This window comes from Rhinoraja longicauda, chromosome 23, assembly GCF_053455715.1.
Source record: "Rhinoraja longicauda isolate Sanriku21f chromosome 23, sRhiLon1.1, whole genome shotgun sequence".
NCBI lineage: Eukaryota > Metazoa > Chordata > Chondrichthyes > Rajiformes > Arhynchobatidae > Rhinoraja > Rhinoraja longicauda.
In genome coordinates this window covers 37,472,297-37,490,261 of record NC_135975.1, presented here as the reverse complement: position 1 = coordinate 37,490,261, position 17,965 = coordinate 37,472,297, and the positions used below count along the sequence as shown (strand labels likewise).

Genomic DNA, 17,965 nt, shown 5'->3' with positions numbered 1-17,965 from the left:
GCTGGGCAAGGCAGGGTGGGTGAGTGGATGAGAGTGGCACAGCTGGTAAAGCTGTAATTACAAATGGCTGGGCAAGGCAGGGTGGGTGAGTGAGAGTGGCACAGCTGGTAAAGCTGCTGCCTTACAGCTCCACACACTCTGTTCCATCCTGACCTTGGGTGCAATCTGTGTGCAGTTTGCACGTTCTCCCTGTGACCTCGTGGGTTTCTTCCAGGTGTTTGGGTTTCCTCCCACATCCCAAACTCGTGCAGGTTATGTGGCCTCTGTAAATTGGTCCTAGTTTGGAGGGAGTGGATATGAAAGTGGAATAGCATCAAACTAGTGTGAACAGGTAGGAAAGAAAACTGCATATGCTGGTTTAAATCGAAGGTAGACACAAAAAGCTGGAGTAACTCAACGGGTCAGGCAGCATCTCCGGAGAGGCGGAATGGGTGACGTTTTGGGTCGAGACCCTTGTTCAGACTGATGTTGGGGGACAAAGTCCCACCCCCTCCCCTGACATCAGTTTGAAGAAGGGTCTCGACCCGAAACGTCACCCATTCCTTCTCTCCAGAGATGCTGCCTGACCTGCTGAGTTACTCCAGCATTTTGTGTCTACCAGTGTGGGCTGCAGTACCTGTTTCCATGCTGATTCTTTAAACTAAATTAAACTGAACTAAATGAGTTGTGAGATTCAGAGAGCAGAGTTAGCAGCCTTGGTGACACAAGTGAAGGATTCAGCCAGAGCCTCCCAGTGACATAGTCATAGCACGGAAAAGCCCTTTGGTATAACTGAGCCCTGCTGACCAACATGCCCATTTAACCTAGTCCCACTTGCTTGCATTTGGCCTATATCCCTCTAAACTTTTCTTATCCATGTACCTGTCCACATTCTGTATCTTTTAAATGTTGTAACAGTACCTGCCTCAACTACCTCCTCCAACATCTTGTTCTATATACCCACCACCTAGGTGAAAAGGTTTCCTCTCAGGTACGTATTAAATCTTTCCCCCTCACTTGAAAGCCATGTCCTCTGGTTCTTGATTCCCCTACTCTGGGTAAAAGATTATGCATTTATCTTATGTATTCCCCTCATGGTTTTGTACACCTCTATAAGATCACCCTGCAGCCTCCTGCGCTCCAAGGACTAGAGACCCTGTCATGATACAGGTGTGGAAGCACCAACAGGTAGAGAGAGACCTTCTCCCAGGAGCCAATGACAAACCGTAGAGGGCAGACAATCTTTCAAGGACTAGAGACCCCGTCACGATGCAGGAGTGGAAGCATCAACCTTCTCCCAGGAGCCAATGACAAACCGTAGAGGGCAGACAGTCTTTCAAGGACTAGAGACCCCGTCACGATGCAGGAGTGGAAGCATCAACCTTCTCCCAGGAGCCAATGACAAACCGTAGAGGGCAGACAATCTTTCAAGGACTAGAGACCCCGTCACGATGCAGGAGTGGAAGCATCAACCTTCTCCCAGGGAGCCAATGACAAACCGTAGAGGGCAGACAATCTTTCTCCTTTTTTGTAACTAACAATAATTTGAATCAATTATTACCAGAATGTACAATAAAAACAATACCAACAAACCCACCACCATAGTACAAAATAAAACAAATATTCTTAAATAACAAATACACTCAGGATTAAACAACTCTGTTACAATCCTTGTCCAGGATACATTCCAACCCACGTGGCCTGGAACCCCTCGGGTATAAATGAAGTTTATTGGTGTGCTGCGCGAGGTATACTCAATGCATGAAAGCTGACAACAATAGACAATAGACAATAGACAATAGGTGCAGGAGTAGGCCATTCAGCCCTTCGAGCCAGCACCGCCATTCAATGCGATCATGGCTGATCACTCTCAATCAGTACCCCGTTCCTGCCTTCTCCCCATACCCCCTCACTCCGCTATCCTTAAGAGCTCTATCCAGCTCTCTCTTGAAAGCATCCAACGAACTGGCCTACACTGCCTTCTGAGGCAGAGAATTCCACACCTTCACCACCCTCTGACTGAAAAAGTTCTTCCTCATCTCCGTTCTAAATGGCCTACCCCTTATTCTCAAACTGTGGCCCCTTGTTCTGGACTCCCCCAACATTGGGAACATGTTATCTGCCTCTAATGTGTCCAATCCCCTAATTATCTTATATGTTTCAATAAGATCCCCCCTCATCCTTCTAAATTCCAGTGTATACAAGCCCAATCGCTCCAGCCTTTCAACATACGACAGTCCCGCCATTCCGGGAATTAACCTAGTGAACCTACGCTGCACGCCCTCCATAGCAAGAATATCCTTCCTCAAATTTGGAGACCAAAACTGCACACAGTACTCCAGGTGCGGTCTCACCAGGGCCCGGTACAACTGTAGAAGGACCTCTTTGCTCCTATACTCAACTCCTCTTGTTACGAAGGCCAACATTCCATTGGCTTTCTTCACTGCCTGCTGAACCTGCATGCTTCCTTTCATTGACTGATGCACTAGGACACCCAGATCTCGTTGAACTCCCCCTCCTCCTAACTTGACACCATTCAGATAATAATCTGCCTTTCTATTCTTACTTCCAAAGTGAATAACCTCACACTTACCTACATTAAACTGCATCTGCCATGTATCCGCCCACTCACACAACCTGTCCAAGTCACCCTGCAGCCTTATTGCATCTTCCTCACAATTCACACTACCCCCCAACTTAGTATCATCTGCAAATTTGCTAATGGTACTTTTAATCCCTTCGTCTAAGTCATTAATGTATATCGTAAATAGCTGGGGTCCCAGCACCGAACCTTGCGGTACCCCACTGGTCACTGCCTGCCATTCCGAAAGGGACCCATTTATCCCCACTCTTTGCTTTCTGTCTGTCAACCAATTTTCTATCCATGTCAGTACCCTACCCCCAATACCATGTGCCCTAATTTTGCCCACTAATCTCCTATGTGGGACCTTGTCGAAGGCTTTCTGAAAGTCGAGGTACACCACATCCACTGACTCTCCCTTGTCAATTTTCCTAGTTACATCCTCAAAAAATTCCAGTAGATTTGTCAAGCATGATTTCCCCTTCGTAAATCCATGCTGACTCGGAATGATCCCGTTACTGCTATCCAAATGCTCAGCAATTTCGTCTTTTATAATTGACTCCAGCATCTTCCCCACCACTGATGTCAGACTAACTGGTCTATAATTACCCGTTTTCTCTCTCCCTCCTTTCTTAAAAAGTGGGATAACATTTGCTATCCTCCAATCCACAGGAACTGATCCTGAATCTATAGAACATTGAAAAATGATCTCCAATGCTTCCACTATTTCTAGAGCCACCTCCTTAAGTACTCTGGGATGCAGACCATCAGGCCCTGGGGATTTATCAGCCTTCAGTCCCATCAGTCTACCCAAAACCATTTCCTGCCTAATGTGGATTTCCTTCAGTTCCTCCATCACCCTAGGTTCTCCGGCCCCTAGAACATTTGGGAGATTGTGTGTATCTTCCTCAGTGAAGACAGATCCAAAGTAACGGTTTAACTCGTCTGCCATTTCTTTGTTCCCCATAATAAATTCCCCTGCTTCTGTCTTCAAGGGACCCACATTTGCCTTGACTATTTTTTTCCTCTTCACGTACCTAAAAAAACTTTTGCTATCCTCCTTTATATTATTGGCTAGTTTACCCTCGTACCTCATCTTTTCTCCCCGTATTGCCTTTTTAGTTAACTTTTGTTGCTCTTTAAAAGAGTCCCAATCCTCTGTCTTCCCACTCTTCTTTGCTATGTTATACTTCCTCTCCTTAATTTTTATGCTGTCCCTGACTTCCCTCGTCAGCCACAGGTGTCTCTTACTCCCCTTAGAGTCTTTCCACCTCTTTGGAATAAATTGATCCTGCAACCTCTGCATTATTCCCAGGAATACCTGCCATTGCTGTTCTACCGTCTTCCCTGCTAGGGCCTCCTTCCAATCAATTTTGGCCAGCTCCTGCCTCATGCCTCTGTAATCCCCTTTGCTATACTGTAATACCGACACTTCCGATTTTCCCTTCTGCCTTTCCATTTGCAGAGTAAAACTTATCATGTTGTGATCACTGCCTCCTAATGGCTCTTTTACCTCTAGTCCCCTTATCAGATCAGGATCATTACACAACACTAAATCCAGAATTGCCTTCTCCCTGGTAGGCTCCAGTACAAGCTGTTCTAAGAATCCATCTCGAAGGCACTCTACAAACTCTCTTTCCTGGGGTCCATTTCCAACCTGATTTTCCCAGTCTACCTGCATGTTGAAATCTCCCATAACCACCGTAGCATTACATTTTTGACACGCCAATTTTATCTCCTGATTCAACTTGCACCCTATGTCGAGGCTACTGTTTGGGGGCCTATAGATAACTCCCATTAGGGTCTTTTTACCCTTACAATTTCTCATTTCTATCCATACTGATTCAACATCTCCTGATTCTATGTCACCCCTTGCAAGGGAATGAATATCATTCCTTACCATCAGAGCAACCCCACCCCCTCTGCCCACCTGTCTGTCTTTTCTATACGTTGTGTACCCCTGAATATTCAGTTCCCAGCCCTGGTCCTCTTGTAGCCATGTCTCAGTGATCCCTACAACATCATACTTGCCCATGACTAACTGAGCCTCAAGCTCATCCACTTTATTTTTTATACTACGCGCATTTAAGTACAACACTTTAACTTCTGTATTTACCTCCTCTCTCACATCGTTCACAATTGGCCCTGCCCTTAATTTCTTTTCCGCTCTAGAACTTCTGTTCCCATTCTTCCGAGAGTCTTTTGCAATATCTCCTGTATTCCCTTTTACCTCATCTTCATATTCACAATTTGTTAACCCCTCCCCCCCACTACTTAGTTTAAAGCCACAGGTGTCACACTAGCAAACCTGCCTGCCAGAATGTTTGTCCCCCTGCTGTTAAGATGCAACCCGTCCCTTTTGTACAAGTCACCCCTAGCCCAGAAGAGATCCCAGTGGTCCAGAAATCTAAATCCCTGCTCTCTGCACCAGCCCCTCAGCCATAAATTCATACCCTCTATCTCTCTGTTCCTGGCCTCACCAGCACGAGGTACCGGTAGCAGTCCAGAGATAACCACCTTCGACGTCCTACTTCTCAGCGCTTTTCCCAACTCTCTAAACTCCCGCTGTAGCACCTCCTTCCTCTTCCGCCCGACGTCATTCGTGCCCACGTGCACAACGACTTCAGGTTGATCGCCTTCCCTCACTAGGATTTTCTGAAGCCGGTCTGTGATGTGTTGAACCCTGGCACCAGGGAGGCAACAGACCATCCTCAAGTCCCTCCTGCTGCCACAGAATCTTCTGTCCGTCCCTCGGACTATGGAGTCACCGACCACTACGGCTCTTCCAGACTTCGGTCTCCCCTGTCGAGTATCCTTGCCAACAGGTCCGCCACTCGGACTGGAAACGTCTTCTGCCCCGACAGTTCCCAAGAGGGTATACCTATTTGCAATAGGCACAGCCACTGGGGTCTCCTGTAGTCCACGTCCACTCCCCCCTGAAACAGTCTCCCACCTTCGCTCGACCTGGACCCTTGGCGTGACACAAAGTGCTGGAGTAACTTAGTGGGTCAGGCAACATTTCTGGGGAACATGGATAGCTGACGTTTTTGGTTGGGACCCTTCTTCAGTCTGAAGAAGAGGAGTCCCGACCTGAAATGTCACCTATCCCTGTTCTCCAGAGATGCTGCCTGACCCGCTGAGTTACTCCAGCACTTTGTGACCATTTTTTGTAAACCAGCATCTGTAGTTTAGTTTAGTTTAGAGATACAGTGTGGAAACAGGCCTTTCGGCCCACTGAGTGTGTGCCGACCAGCGATCCTTGCACACTCACACTCTCCCACACACTAGGGACAATTTATCATTTTTTTTACCAAACAATTAACCTCCAAACCTGTACGTCTTTGGAGTGTGGGAGGATGCTGGAGATCCCGGAGAAAACCCACACAGTCAGGGGAAGAACGTACAAACTGCGTACACACTACACCCGTAGTCAGGATCAAACCTGGGTCTCTGGCACTGCAAGGCCGCAGCCCTTGTATAGTTCCTTGCATCTACACAGGCAATTGTTGACTATTCTTCCTTACATTGCAGACAATAATCGCCACGGGTGTCTCCTACGGATTTAACTTTGAAGACACCTATAAAGTTGCCATTGTTGGAAACCTGCCCAATGGGTCAGTACCTCATTTATACTTTTCATAGAATTGTACATTCATAGATCGCTCAGCATAGAGAAGTGTAGGAAAATAACTGTAGATGCTGGTACAAATAGAAGGTATTTATTCACAAAGTGCTGGAGTAACTCAGCAGGTCAGGCAGCATCTCAGGAGAGAAGGAATGGGTGACGTTTCGGGTCGAGACCCGACCTGACCTGCTGAGTTACTCCAGCATTTTGTGAATAAATACCTTCGATTTGTACCAGCATCTGCAGTTATTTTCCTACACTACCCGTTGCTCCACTGTGATTTCTCCTCAAGGTATGCCGACTTTGAAGAGGTTCTCCTCCTCTCTTTGACGAGAGTTTGGCAACATGCTCTCTCTCTCACTGCTCCCTCTCTGTGATTTCTCCTGCCCTCCTACTCTACGACCACATCTTGACCCAGACTCACTACCACAGCCACATCTGCTTATAACATATAACATATAACAACTACAGCATGGAAACAGGCCTGTCCGGCCCTACCAGTCCACGCCGACCATTCTCCCTGACCTAGTCTCATCTACCTGCACTCAGACCATAACCCTCCAATCCCCTCCTATCCATATACCTATCCAATTTACTCTTAAATAATAAAATCGAGCCAGCCTCCACCACTTCCACCGGAAGCCCATTCCATACAGCCACCACCCTCTGAGTAAAGAAGTTCCCCCTCATGTTACCCCTAAACCTTTGTCCCTTAATTCTGAAGCTATGTCCCCTTGTTGGAATCTTCCCCAATCTCAAAGGGAAAAGCCTACCCACGTCAACTCTGTCCGTCCCTCTCAAAATTTAAAAAATAATTAAAAACCTCTATCAAGTCCCTGCTTCTTTGGGACTTGCCTGCGCTCAGCACAGAGAATGTTCTTTCAGCCCAACTCATCCCTACTGACTGTGATGTTCACCTGCACCAATCCTATACACCTGTATTAGCTTCATATCACAAGTTCATAAGTTTAAGGAGCAGTATAATGTAGCAACACTGCCATTAAGCCATTCGGCCCATCAAGTCTACACCGCCATTCAATCATGGCTGATCTATCTTTCCCTCTCAACCCCATTCTCCCGGCTTCTTCCCATGACCCCTGACACCTGTACTAATCAAGAATCTGTCAATCTCTGCCTTCAAAATATCCATTGACTTGGTCTCCACAACCTTCTGTGACAATGAATTCCACAGATTCATCACCCTCTGACTAAAGAAATTCCTCCTCATCTCCTTCCTAAAGTAACATGCTTTTATTCTGAGTCTGCCCTCTGGTCCTAGAGTCAGTCTCCCACCAATGCAAACACTCTCTCCACATCCATTCCATCAAAATTGCTCACAAATGTGGCCTGACCAGCACACTCTGCAGCCTCGGCATTACCTCGCTGATTATTTATTATTTATGATTTATTATTGTTATTGTGTCTAATGTGCCTGTAATGCTGCAGCATGTAAAAATGCGATTGAAAGATCCAGCATGGAAACACTGAGACCTGGCTGACCATCGACCACCCATGCACACTAGTACGATGTTATCCCACTTCTGTCGCTATTCCCTACACACTGGGGAAATCGACACAGGACAATTAACATCCAAACTTCTGGTTCATCCTTGCAGTTCATGTCCAGTGCATATGACAAATGATCTCTCATGAAACTCTTGAAAGTCTAACTCCTGTTCCTGAAACAATGACCAGGCCTTTTTAACCTTGTGCAGCGGTAGTGTTGCTGCATTACAATGTTGCTGCATTACAGCGCGGTAGTGTTGCTGCATCACAGTGTTGCTGCATCACAGTGTTGCTGCATTACAGCGCGGTAGTGTTGCTGCATCACAGCGCGGCAGTGTTGCTGCATTACAGTGTTGCTGCATCACAGCGCGGTAGTGTTGCTGCATTACAGTGTTGCTGCATTACAGTGTTGCTGCATTACAGTGTTGCTGCATTACAGTGTTGCTGCATTACAGTGTTGCTGCATCACAGTGTTGCTGCATCACAGTGTTGCTGCATCACAGCGCGGCAGTGTTGCTACATTACAGTGTTGCTGCATTACAGTGTTGCTGCATTACAGTGTTGCTGCATTACAGTGTTGCTGCATTACAGTGTTGCTGCATCACAGTGTTGCTGCATCACAGCACGGTAGTGTTGCTGCATTACAGTGTTGCTGCATTACAGTGTTGCTGCATCACAGCGCGGTAGTGCTGCTGTATCACAGCGTGGTAGTGCTGCTGCATCACAGCGCCAGAGACCCGGATTCCATCCTGACGACAGGTGCAGTCTGTATGGGGTTTGTACGTTCCCCCCCCCCCCCCCCGTGACCGACCGGTGTGGGTTTTCGCTGAGATTTTTGGCTTCCTCCCACACTCCAAAGACGTACAGGTATGTAGGTTACTTGGCGTGGTAAAATTGTAAATTGTCCCTAGTGTGTGTTGGATAGTGCTAGTGGAGAGGAATTGCTGGTCGGCACAGACTCGGTGGGCCGAAGGGCCTGTTTCCACACTGTATCTCTAAACTAAACTAAACTAAACTAAAAACAAGCAAAGGAAGGGAAGGTCTGTGGTGAAGTGGATGGTGATGACAATGATCGATGAATTGGATGTTATGTGTTCCAGCTATAAGACACCTCTGGCCCCCAACACTGCCGTCCTGCAGCAGAGCTTTGGAGATGCCTTCTCAATTGCTATTGTAGGCTTTGCTGTTGCATTCTCAGTGGCCAAAGTTTACTCCATCAAACACGATTACGTTATCGATGGAAATCAGGTAGGCAACTAGAAGAGAGACAAGGGCATCCAACATGGGCAACGTGTGGGAGAAGGAGCCCGTGGGTGCTGGGACAGTGGAGGAGGAGGGAGGGTTACAGGGAACGTGAGGGGAGGCAGAGGGAGGGCAAGGCATCAGGTGAGCAGAAGGGCGTAGAGTGGTCAGTCAACATGCAAGTGGGGAAATTGAGGCTGGCTGTGGTGAGGAGAAGCTAGTGACAGGAGGAAGAGAAAGGGAAGAGATGGCGAGAGGTGTTTGAGGGGGTGGGGAGGGGGAGGGGGAGGTGGGGAGGGGTTGGGGTGGGAGAGGGGGTGGGGGAGGTGGGGAGGGGTTGGGGAGGGGGAGGTGGGGAGGGGGAGGGGGAGGGGGAGGTGGGGAGGGGTTGGGGAGGGGGAGGGGGAGGTGGGGAGGGGGAGGTGGGGAGGGGGAGGGGGAGGGGGGGAGGGGGAGGGGGGGAGGGGGAGGGGGAGGGGGAGGGGAGGGGGAGGGGGAGGGGGAGGGGGAGGGGGAGGGGGAGGGGGAGGGGGAGGTGGGGAGGGGTTGGGGAGGGGTTGGGGAGGGGGAGGTGGGGAGGGGTTGGAGAGGGGGAGGGGGAGGGGGAGGTGGGGGGGGGTTGGGGAGGTGGGGAGGGGTTGGGGAGGGGGAGGTGGGGAGGGGGAGGTGGGGAGGGGTTGGGGAGGGGGAGGGGGAGGGGGAGGTGGGGAGGGGTTGGGGAGGGGGAGGGGTTGGGGAGGGGGAGGGGGAGGTGGGGAGGGGTTGGGGAGGGGGAGGGGGAGAGGGGGTGGGGAGGGGTTGGGGAGGGGGAGGTGGGGAGGGAGGGGGAGGTGGGGAGGGAGGGGGAGGGGGAGGTGGGGAGGGGTTGGGGAGGGGTTGGGGAGGGGGAGGGGGAGGGGGAGGTGGGGAGGGGGAGGGGGAGGTGGGGAGGGGTTGGGGAGGGAGGGGGAGGGGGAGGGGGAGGTGGGGAGGGGTTGGGGAGGGAGGGGGAGGGGGAGGGGGAGGTGGGGAGGGGTTGGGGAGGGAGGGGGAGGGGGAGGGGGAGGTGGGGAGGGGTTGGTGAGGGGGAGGGGGAGGGGGAGGTGGGGAGGGGTTGGGGAGGGAGGGGGAGGGGGAGGTGGGGAGGGGTTGGGGAGGGAGGGGGAGGGAGGGGGAGGGGGAGGGGAGGTGGGGAGTGGTTGGGGAGGGAGGGGGAGGGAGGGGGAGGGGGAGGTGGGGAGGGGTTGGGGAGGGGGAGGGGGAGGTGGGGAGGGGTTGGGGAGGGGGAGGGGGAGGTGGGGAGGGGTTGGGGAGGGGGAGGGGGAGGGGAGGTGGGGAGGGGTTGGGGAGGGAGGGGAAGGGGGAGGTGGGGAGGGGTTGGGGAGGGAGGGGGAGGGGGAGGGGGAGGGGGAGGGGAGGGGGAGGGGAGGGGGAGGGGGAGGGGGAGGGGGAGGGGGAGGTGGGGAGGGGTGAGGGGGAGGGAGGGGGAGGGGAGGGGGAGGGGGAGGGGGAGGGAGGGGGAGGGGGGGGAGGGGGAGGAGGGGGAGGGAGGGGGAGGGGAGGGGGAGGGTGGGGAGGGGTTGGGAGGAGGGGGAGGTGGGGAGGGGTTGGGGAGGGGGAGGTGGGGAGGGGGGGTGGGGAGGGGTTGGGAGGGGGAGGGGAGTGGGGAGGTGGGGAGGGGGAGGGTGGGGAGGGGGAGGGGGAGGGGGAGGGGGAGGGGTTGGGGAGGGGTGGAGGGGGAGGTGGGGAGGGGTGGGGGGAGGGGGAGGGGGGGTGGGGAGGGGGAGGTGGGAGGGGGGAGGGGGGTTGGGGAGGGGGAGGTGGGGAGGGTTGGGAGGGGGAGGGGGAGGTGGGGAGGGGTTGGGGAGGGGAGGTGGGGAGGGGTTGGGAGGGGGAGGGGGAGGTGGGGAGGGGAGGGGAGGGGGAGGTGGGGAGGGGTGGGGAGGTGGGGAGGAGGGGAGGAGGGGAGGTGGGTGGGGAGAGGGGGGGAGGGGGGAGGGTGGGGAGGGGGAGGGATTGGGCAGGGTGGGGGAGGAGGGGGAGGAGGGGGAGGTGGGGTGGGGAGGGGTGGGGGGAGGAGGGGAGGTGGGGAGGGTCAGGGGTTCAGGATGACATTGACCAGTCCTTGTGTCATTGCTGATGAGTTTGAGGTGGATGGAGATGGTGTGTATTTGGCCGGTGGCGATGGAGATGGCCACGCGTGGAGATGGCCACGCGTGTTATTTGGCGGTGATGATGGAGATGGCCACGTATGTGTGTTATTTGGCGGTGGCGATGGAGATGGCCACGCGTGTGTGTGTGTTATTTGATGGTGATGATGGAGATGGCCACGCGTGTGTGTGTTATTTGGCGGTCTTTGTTATCTCTACAGGAGCTGGTGGCTTTCGGGATCAGCAACATGTTTTGTGGGGCGTTCCGTGGGTTTGCGGCCAGCACGGCCCTGTCCAGGACAGCTGTTCAGGAGAGCACTGGTGGCAAGACACAGGTAAGTCATTGACACCACCCCAACCTGCCCTCCCCTTGCCCAGTCCTCCTCTCAGACCACAGAACAACACTAGCAGGGAGAGGAAGCAGGCAATGGGCAGGTTGGGCCGCACTACATCACAACTGTGGGGAAGTGGGGGGGAGGCGGGGGGACTCGGGAGAAAATGGTGGCGCGTCCAGACGCAGCGGCTTTGCACTCTCCAGAACGATGCAATTCAGAGCTGTGAAAACCAGGTGCCTAAAAAACACAGAAAAGAACACCCAAAGCTCACCACCAGCCACGGCACCGAAATCCCAACGGTTCTGGTGGCGGCACGGCCGGACACAGCAGCCCACGCGGGACATCGCGCTCTCCAAAGCGTTGCAGCCCACGCAAGGCGGACTGATTACGGAGCCGCACAAAGCAGCCCAACATCGGACGCAGCGAGAAAAACAGGTCGCTAAATTTTCATTCAAAATCCATTACACTCACCTCCACCGAAACCCCGATGGAGCTCGTGGCGGCGAGTCTGGACGCAGCGGCAGCACGCTCCCCAAGGCACTGCAGCTCACGGAAGGCAGATCGCACATGGAGCCACACGGAGCTGCTCAACATTGGACGTGGCTGCGAGAGACTGGCTGGTGAGTACAACAGAACACTCACCAAAGTCCCGACTGAGCCGGGCAGAACAGCCCCTGGATCACCACATCAGGGGGAAGGAGACGGAGACGGAGACGGAGACGGAGACGGAGACGGAGACGGAGACGGAGATGGAGACGGAGACGGAGACGGAGACGGAGACGGAGACGGAGACGGAGACGGAGACGGAGACGGAGACGGAGACGGAGACGGAGACAGCGCAGGGAGAGGTAGCAAAAACGTGGACGGCGAGCGGGGGTGGGGTGCAGGCCAGGCTACAGAGAGTGGGGGTGGGGTGTAGGCCAGACTACGTTGGGAGAGTGGGGTTGGGGTGCAGGCCAGGCTACAGAGAGTGGGGGTGGGGTGTAGGCCAGACTACAGAGAGTGAGTGGGGGTGGGGTGCAGGCCAGACTACAGAGAGAGAGTGGGGGTGGGGTGCAGGCCAGACTACAGAGAGTGGGGGTGGGGTGTAGGCCAGACTACAGAGAGTGGGGGTGGGGTATAGGCCAGACTACAGAGAGTGGGGGTGGGGTATAGGCCAGACTACAGAGAGTGGGGGTGGGGTGCAGGCCAGACTACAGAGAGCGGGGGTGGGGTGCAGGCCAGGCTACAGAGAGAGAGTGGGGGTGGGGTGTAGGCCAGGCTACAGAGAGTGGGGGTGGGGTGTAGGCCAGGCTACAGAGAGAGAGTGGGGGTGGGGTGTAGGCCAGACTACGGTGGGAGAGTGGGGTTGGGGTGCAGGCCAGGCTACAGAGAGTGGGGGTGGGGTGTAGGCCAGACTACAGAGAGCGGGGGTGGGGTGTAGGCCAGACTACAGAGAGAGAGTGGGGGTGGGGTGCAGGCCAGACTACGGTGGGAGAGCGGGGGTGGGGTGCAGGCCAGACTACGGTGGGAGAGCGGGGGTGCAGGCCAGGGTACGGAGGGCCCCACAAAGACCACCCCTACCAAGCGTCTTCCTCGTAAATGTCCTGTCACTCACCAACAAGCTGGATGAGGCAAGGCTATGGAGCAACACCCAGCGATCCCTGAGAGACTGCTGTGCGCTGATCTTCACGGAGACGTGGCTCAACGCGATGGTTCCCGACGGGTCTGTGGAGCTCACAAACCGGTCACTACGTCGTGCTGATAGAACAAAGGACTCCGATAAGAGCAAGGGCGGTGGGCTCTGTATCTACATTAACAATGACTGGTGCACCAACCACACTGCAATAGAGAGCTACTGCTCCCCAGACCTGGAGTACCTACTGCTCAAATGTAGGCCGTTCTATCTGCCTCGGGAGTTTACGGTGGTCATCATCATGGCCGTATACATTCCCCCACAGGCTAATGCTAACCTAGCACTAGCACAGCTGCACTCGGCCATCAGCAAGCAGCAGGATGCCCACCCCAACGGTACCTTCATTGTTGCCGGGGACTTCAATCAGGTCGACCTACGAGCCACACTCCACAAATTCCACCAACATGTGCAGTGCCCTACCAGGGGCTCAAACACACTGGATAAAGTGTACACCAACGTAAAGGTCGCCTACAGAGCTCTCCCCTGCCCACCCCTAGGACAATCCGATCACCTCTCACTGTTTCTACTGCCCGCATACAAACCCCTCATCTGCAAGACCAAACCTACTGTAAAGACGGTCACAATATGGCCCAAGGATGCCACCCAACAACTCCAGGACTGCTTTGATCGCACCGACTGGGACCTGTTTGCAAAACAGGCCACCTGTGGTTCAGAGGTAGACTTGGAGGAGTACATATCCACTGTATTTTCCTACATCAACTGCTGTGTGGAGAATGTCACGGAGGACAAGGAAATAAAGATGTTCCCAAACGGGAACCCTGGATGAATAAGGAGGTACAGAACCTGTTGAGGGCACGCAACAATGCCTTTAAATCAGCATGAGTGTTGCCAGGTCAAACCTGAACAAAGGTATAAAAAGGGCCAAAGACACCCACAGGCAACGGGTGGAAGACCACTTCAACACCACGGACACCAGAAGCATGTGGCAGGGTGTCAGGGACATCACTGGCTACAAGAGCAGCCCTGCCTGCCCCCACAGCGTTGTCACACTAACCAACTAGCTAAACACCTTCTTTGCCCGCTTCGAAACTGGCAACACCACCTTGACTGGAAGAACCCCAGCCGAGGCGGAGGGACTGGTCTTGCAACTGAGCACACAGGAAGTACACGCGCTCTGCAAATGGTCAACCCATGCAAGGCTGCAGACCCGGATGGAGTTCAAGGAAGGGTACTGAAGGACTGTGCTGAACAGTTGGCTGAGGTATTCACCAGGATCTTTAACCTGTTATTATCTCTGGCTGAAGTCGGCTACCATAGTGCTGGTGCCGAAAAAAGCAAAGATCACCAACCTGAACGACTACCGTCCGGTTGCCCTAACTCCGATAGTCATGAAGTGCTTTGAAAGGCTGGTCCTCTCACACATCAAATCCAGCATCCCTGACTCACTGGACCCACATCAATTTGCATACAGGGCAAATAGATCCACAGAGGACGCCATCTCTCTGGCTCTTCACACTGTCCTGACTCACCTGGAGAGACAGGGCACGTACGTGAGGATGCTATTCATTGACTATAGCTCTGCCTTCAACACGGTCATCCCCACCAAGCTCATCACCAAACTCCACCAGCTAGGCCTCAGCTCGTCGTTATGCGACTGGATCCTGGACTTCCTACTGGAACGATCGCAGGCAGTGAGAATGGGCCCGCACCTGTCCTCCACTATCACCCTGAGTACCGGCACACCACAGGGCTGTGTTCTGAGCCCCATGCTCTACTCCCTATTCACACACGACTGTGCTCCTGCCTTCGACACCAACACCATTGTCAAGTTTGTAGACGACACAACGGTGATTGGGCTGATCACCAACGGTGATGAAACAAAATACAGAACCTGGCGGACAGGTGCTCTGATAACAACCTGTCCCTAAATACCACCAAGACCAAGGAGCTGATCATCAACTTCCGTAGGTCACACAACGGGGAATACGCCCCAATCTCTATCAACGGGGACAGTGTGGAGAGAGTGTCCAGCTTCAAGTTTCTGGGCACTCACAACTTGGAGGACCTAACATGGTCCAATAACACTGCTGCGCTGGTCAAGAAGGCACAGCAACGACTGTTCTACCTAAGAACACTGAAAAAGTCTGGTCTACCCCAACAGCTGCTGACGACCTTCTACCGCTGCACCATAGAGAGCATCCTAACGCATGGCATCCCTGTGTGGTACCTCAGCTGCATGGAGGCAGAGAGGAAAGCTCTTCAGCGGGTAGTCTACAGAGCTCAGAAGATTATCGGAACACAGCTTCCAGCCTTGGAGGGCATCTACAACACACGATGCCTCAGGAAAGCCACCAGCATCCACAAAGACTCTTCACACCCCTGCAATAGTCTGTTCAAACTTCTACCATCCGGCAGACGTTACAAGGCCTTCTACGCCCGCACCTCCAGACAGGAATAGCTTCATCCCCAGAGCTATAGCTGCTCTGAACCAGTCCTGCTGAGTCAATAGACAATAGACAATAGGTGCAGGAGTAGGCCATTTGGCCCTTCGGGCCAGCACCACAATTCAATGTGATCATGACTGATCATTCTCAATCAGTACCCCGTTCCTGCCTTCTCCCCATACCCCCTGACTCCGCTATCCTTAAGAGCTCTATCTAGCTCTCTCTTGGGCGGATGCATGGCAGATGCAGTTTAATGTGGATAAGTGTGAGGTTATCCACTTTGGAGGTAAGAATAGGAAGGCAGAGTATTATCTGAATGGTGTCAAGTTAGGAAAAGGGGACGTACAACAAGATCTGGGTGTCCTAGTGCATCAGTCACTGAAAGGAAGCATGCAGGTACAGCAGGCAGTGAAGAAAGCCAATGGAATGTTGGCCTTCATAACAAGAGGAGTTGAGTCTAGGAGCAAAGAGGTCCTTCTGCAGTTGTACAGGGCCCTAGTGAGACCGCACCTGGAGTACTGAGTGCAGTTTTGGTCTCCAAATTTAAGGAAGGATATTCTTGCTATTGAGGGCGTGCAGCGTAGGTTTACTAGGTTAATTCCCAGAATGGCGGACTGTCATATGTTGAAGGACTGGAGCGACTAGGCATGTATACACTGGAATTTAGAAGATGAGAGGGGATCTTATCGAAACATATAAGATTATTAAGGGTTGGACACGTTAGAGGCAGGAAACATGTTCCTAATGTTGGGGGAGACCAGAACAAGGGGCCACAGTTTAAGAATAAGGGGTAGGCCATTTAGAACGGAGATGAGGAAAAACTTTTTCAGTCAGAGAGTTGTGAATCTGTGGAATTCTCTGCCTCAGAAGGCAGTGGAGGCCAATTCTCTGAATACATTCAAGAGAGAGCTGGATAGAGCTCTTAAGGATAGCGGAGTCAGGGGGTATGGGGAGAAGGCAGGAACGAGGTACTGATTGAGAATGATCAGCCATGATCACATTGAATGGCGGTGCTGGCTCGAAGGGCCGAATGGCCTACTCCTGCACCTATTGTCTATTGTCTATTGAATGCATTCAGAGAATTGGCCCCCACTGCCTTCTGAGGCAGTGAATTCCACAGATTTACAACTCTCTGACTGAAAATGTTTTTCCTCATCTCTGTTCTAAATGGCCTACCCCTTATTCTTAAACTGTGGCCCCTGGTTCTGGACTCCGCCAACATTGGGAAACATGTTTCCTGCCTCTAATGTGTCCAACCCCTTAATAATCTTATATGTTTCGATAAGATCCCCTCTCATCCTTCTAAATTCCAGTGTATACAAGCCTAGCCGCTCCAGTCTTTCAACATATGACAGTCCCGCCATTCCGGGAACTAACCTAGTAAACATATGCTGCACGCCCTCAATAGCAAGAATATCCTTCCTCAAATTTGGAGACCAAAACTGCACACAGTACTCCAGGTGCGGTCTCACTAGGGCCCTGTACAACTGCAGAAGGACCTCTTTGCTCCTATACTCAACTCCTCTTGTTATGAAGGCCAACATTCCATTGGCTTTCTTCACTGCCTGCTGTACCTGCATGCTTCCTTTCAGTGACTGATGCACTAGGACACCCAGATCACGTTGTACTGGACACCATTCAGATAATAATCTGTAAGGGGTGTCTGGGCAGGGGAAGTAGCATCCTAAGCAACTTCCTTAGAAGGCTGAGGAAGTTTGGCATGTCTGTAACAACTCTCACCAACTTCTACACATGCGCCGTAGAAAGCATTTATTGGGATGTATTACAGCCCCGACCATTACGCAAAACTATCCTCCCTTCCATTGACTCCATTTACACCTCACGCTACCTCGGCAAGGCCAGCAGCATCATCAAGGACTAGTCGCACCCTGGCCACTCCCTCTTCTCCCATCAGGCAAAAGGTGCAGAAGTGTGAAGACACACACCTCCAGATTCAGGGACAGTTTCTTCCCAACTGTTATTAGGCAACTGAACCATCCTACCACAACCAGAGAGCAGTGCTGAACTACTATCCACCTCATTGGAGACCCTCAGGCTATATTTAATCATACTTTACTGCATTTTGTCTTAACTTTATTCACACCATTCCCTGTACCCTCTGTCTGTCCACTGTGGTGGCTTTATTGTAATCATGTATTGTCTTTCTGCTGGCTGGTCAGCACACAACTAAAGCTTTTCCCTGTACCTCAGTACATGTGACAATAAACTAAACTCAACTAAACTGGGGGGATTTGAAAGAGATTGGGTGTGAAAGGGACATAGGAGTTCTTGTGGAAAGGGCAATAGAGCAGTTTACCTAAAGTTGTAGAATTCAATGTGGACAACAGCCTGCCTTCCATCAGAGTGATCTTGTCTCTACCTGCACCACCACCCATCAGCCAGGTCCTCTCCATACCCTGACATTCATTCCCCGTAACCCTCAACCTACACAATGTCCCATCAGCCAGGTCCTCTCCATTCCTTGACC

At 52.6% G+C, this 17,965-nt stretch overlaps 1 protein-coding gene across 1 annotated transcript in view; it reads left to right on the top strand.

Annotated features, from left to right (window-relative positions):
- LOC144605048 (chloride anion exchanger-like) overlaps positions 1-17,965 on the top strand; it is a 69,067-nt gene that overhangs the window by 25,256 nt on the left and 25,846 nt on the right. Inside the window, 4 exon segments of the mRNA XM_078420090.1 lie at positions 6,092-6,174; positions 8,792-8,939; positions 11,284-11,397; positions 14,286-14,351. Of these exon segments, the coding sequence (XP_078276216.1) occupies positions 6,092-6,174; positions 8,792-8,939; positions 11,284-11,397; positions 14,286-14,351 (411 nt within the window).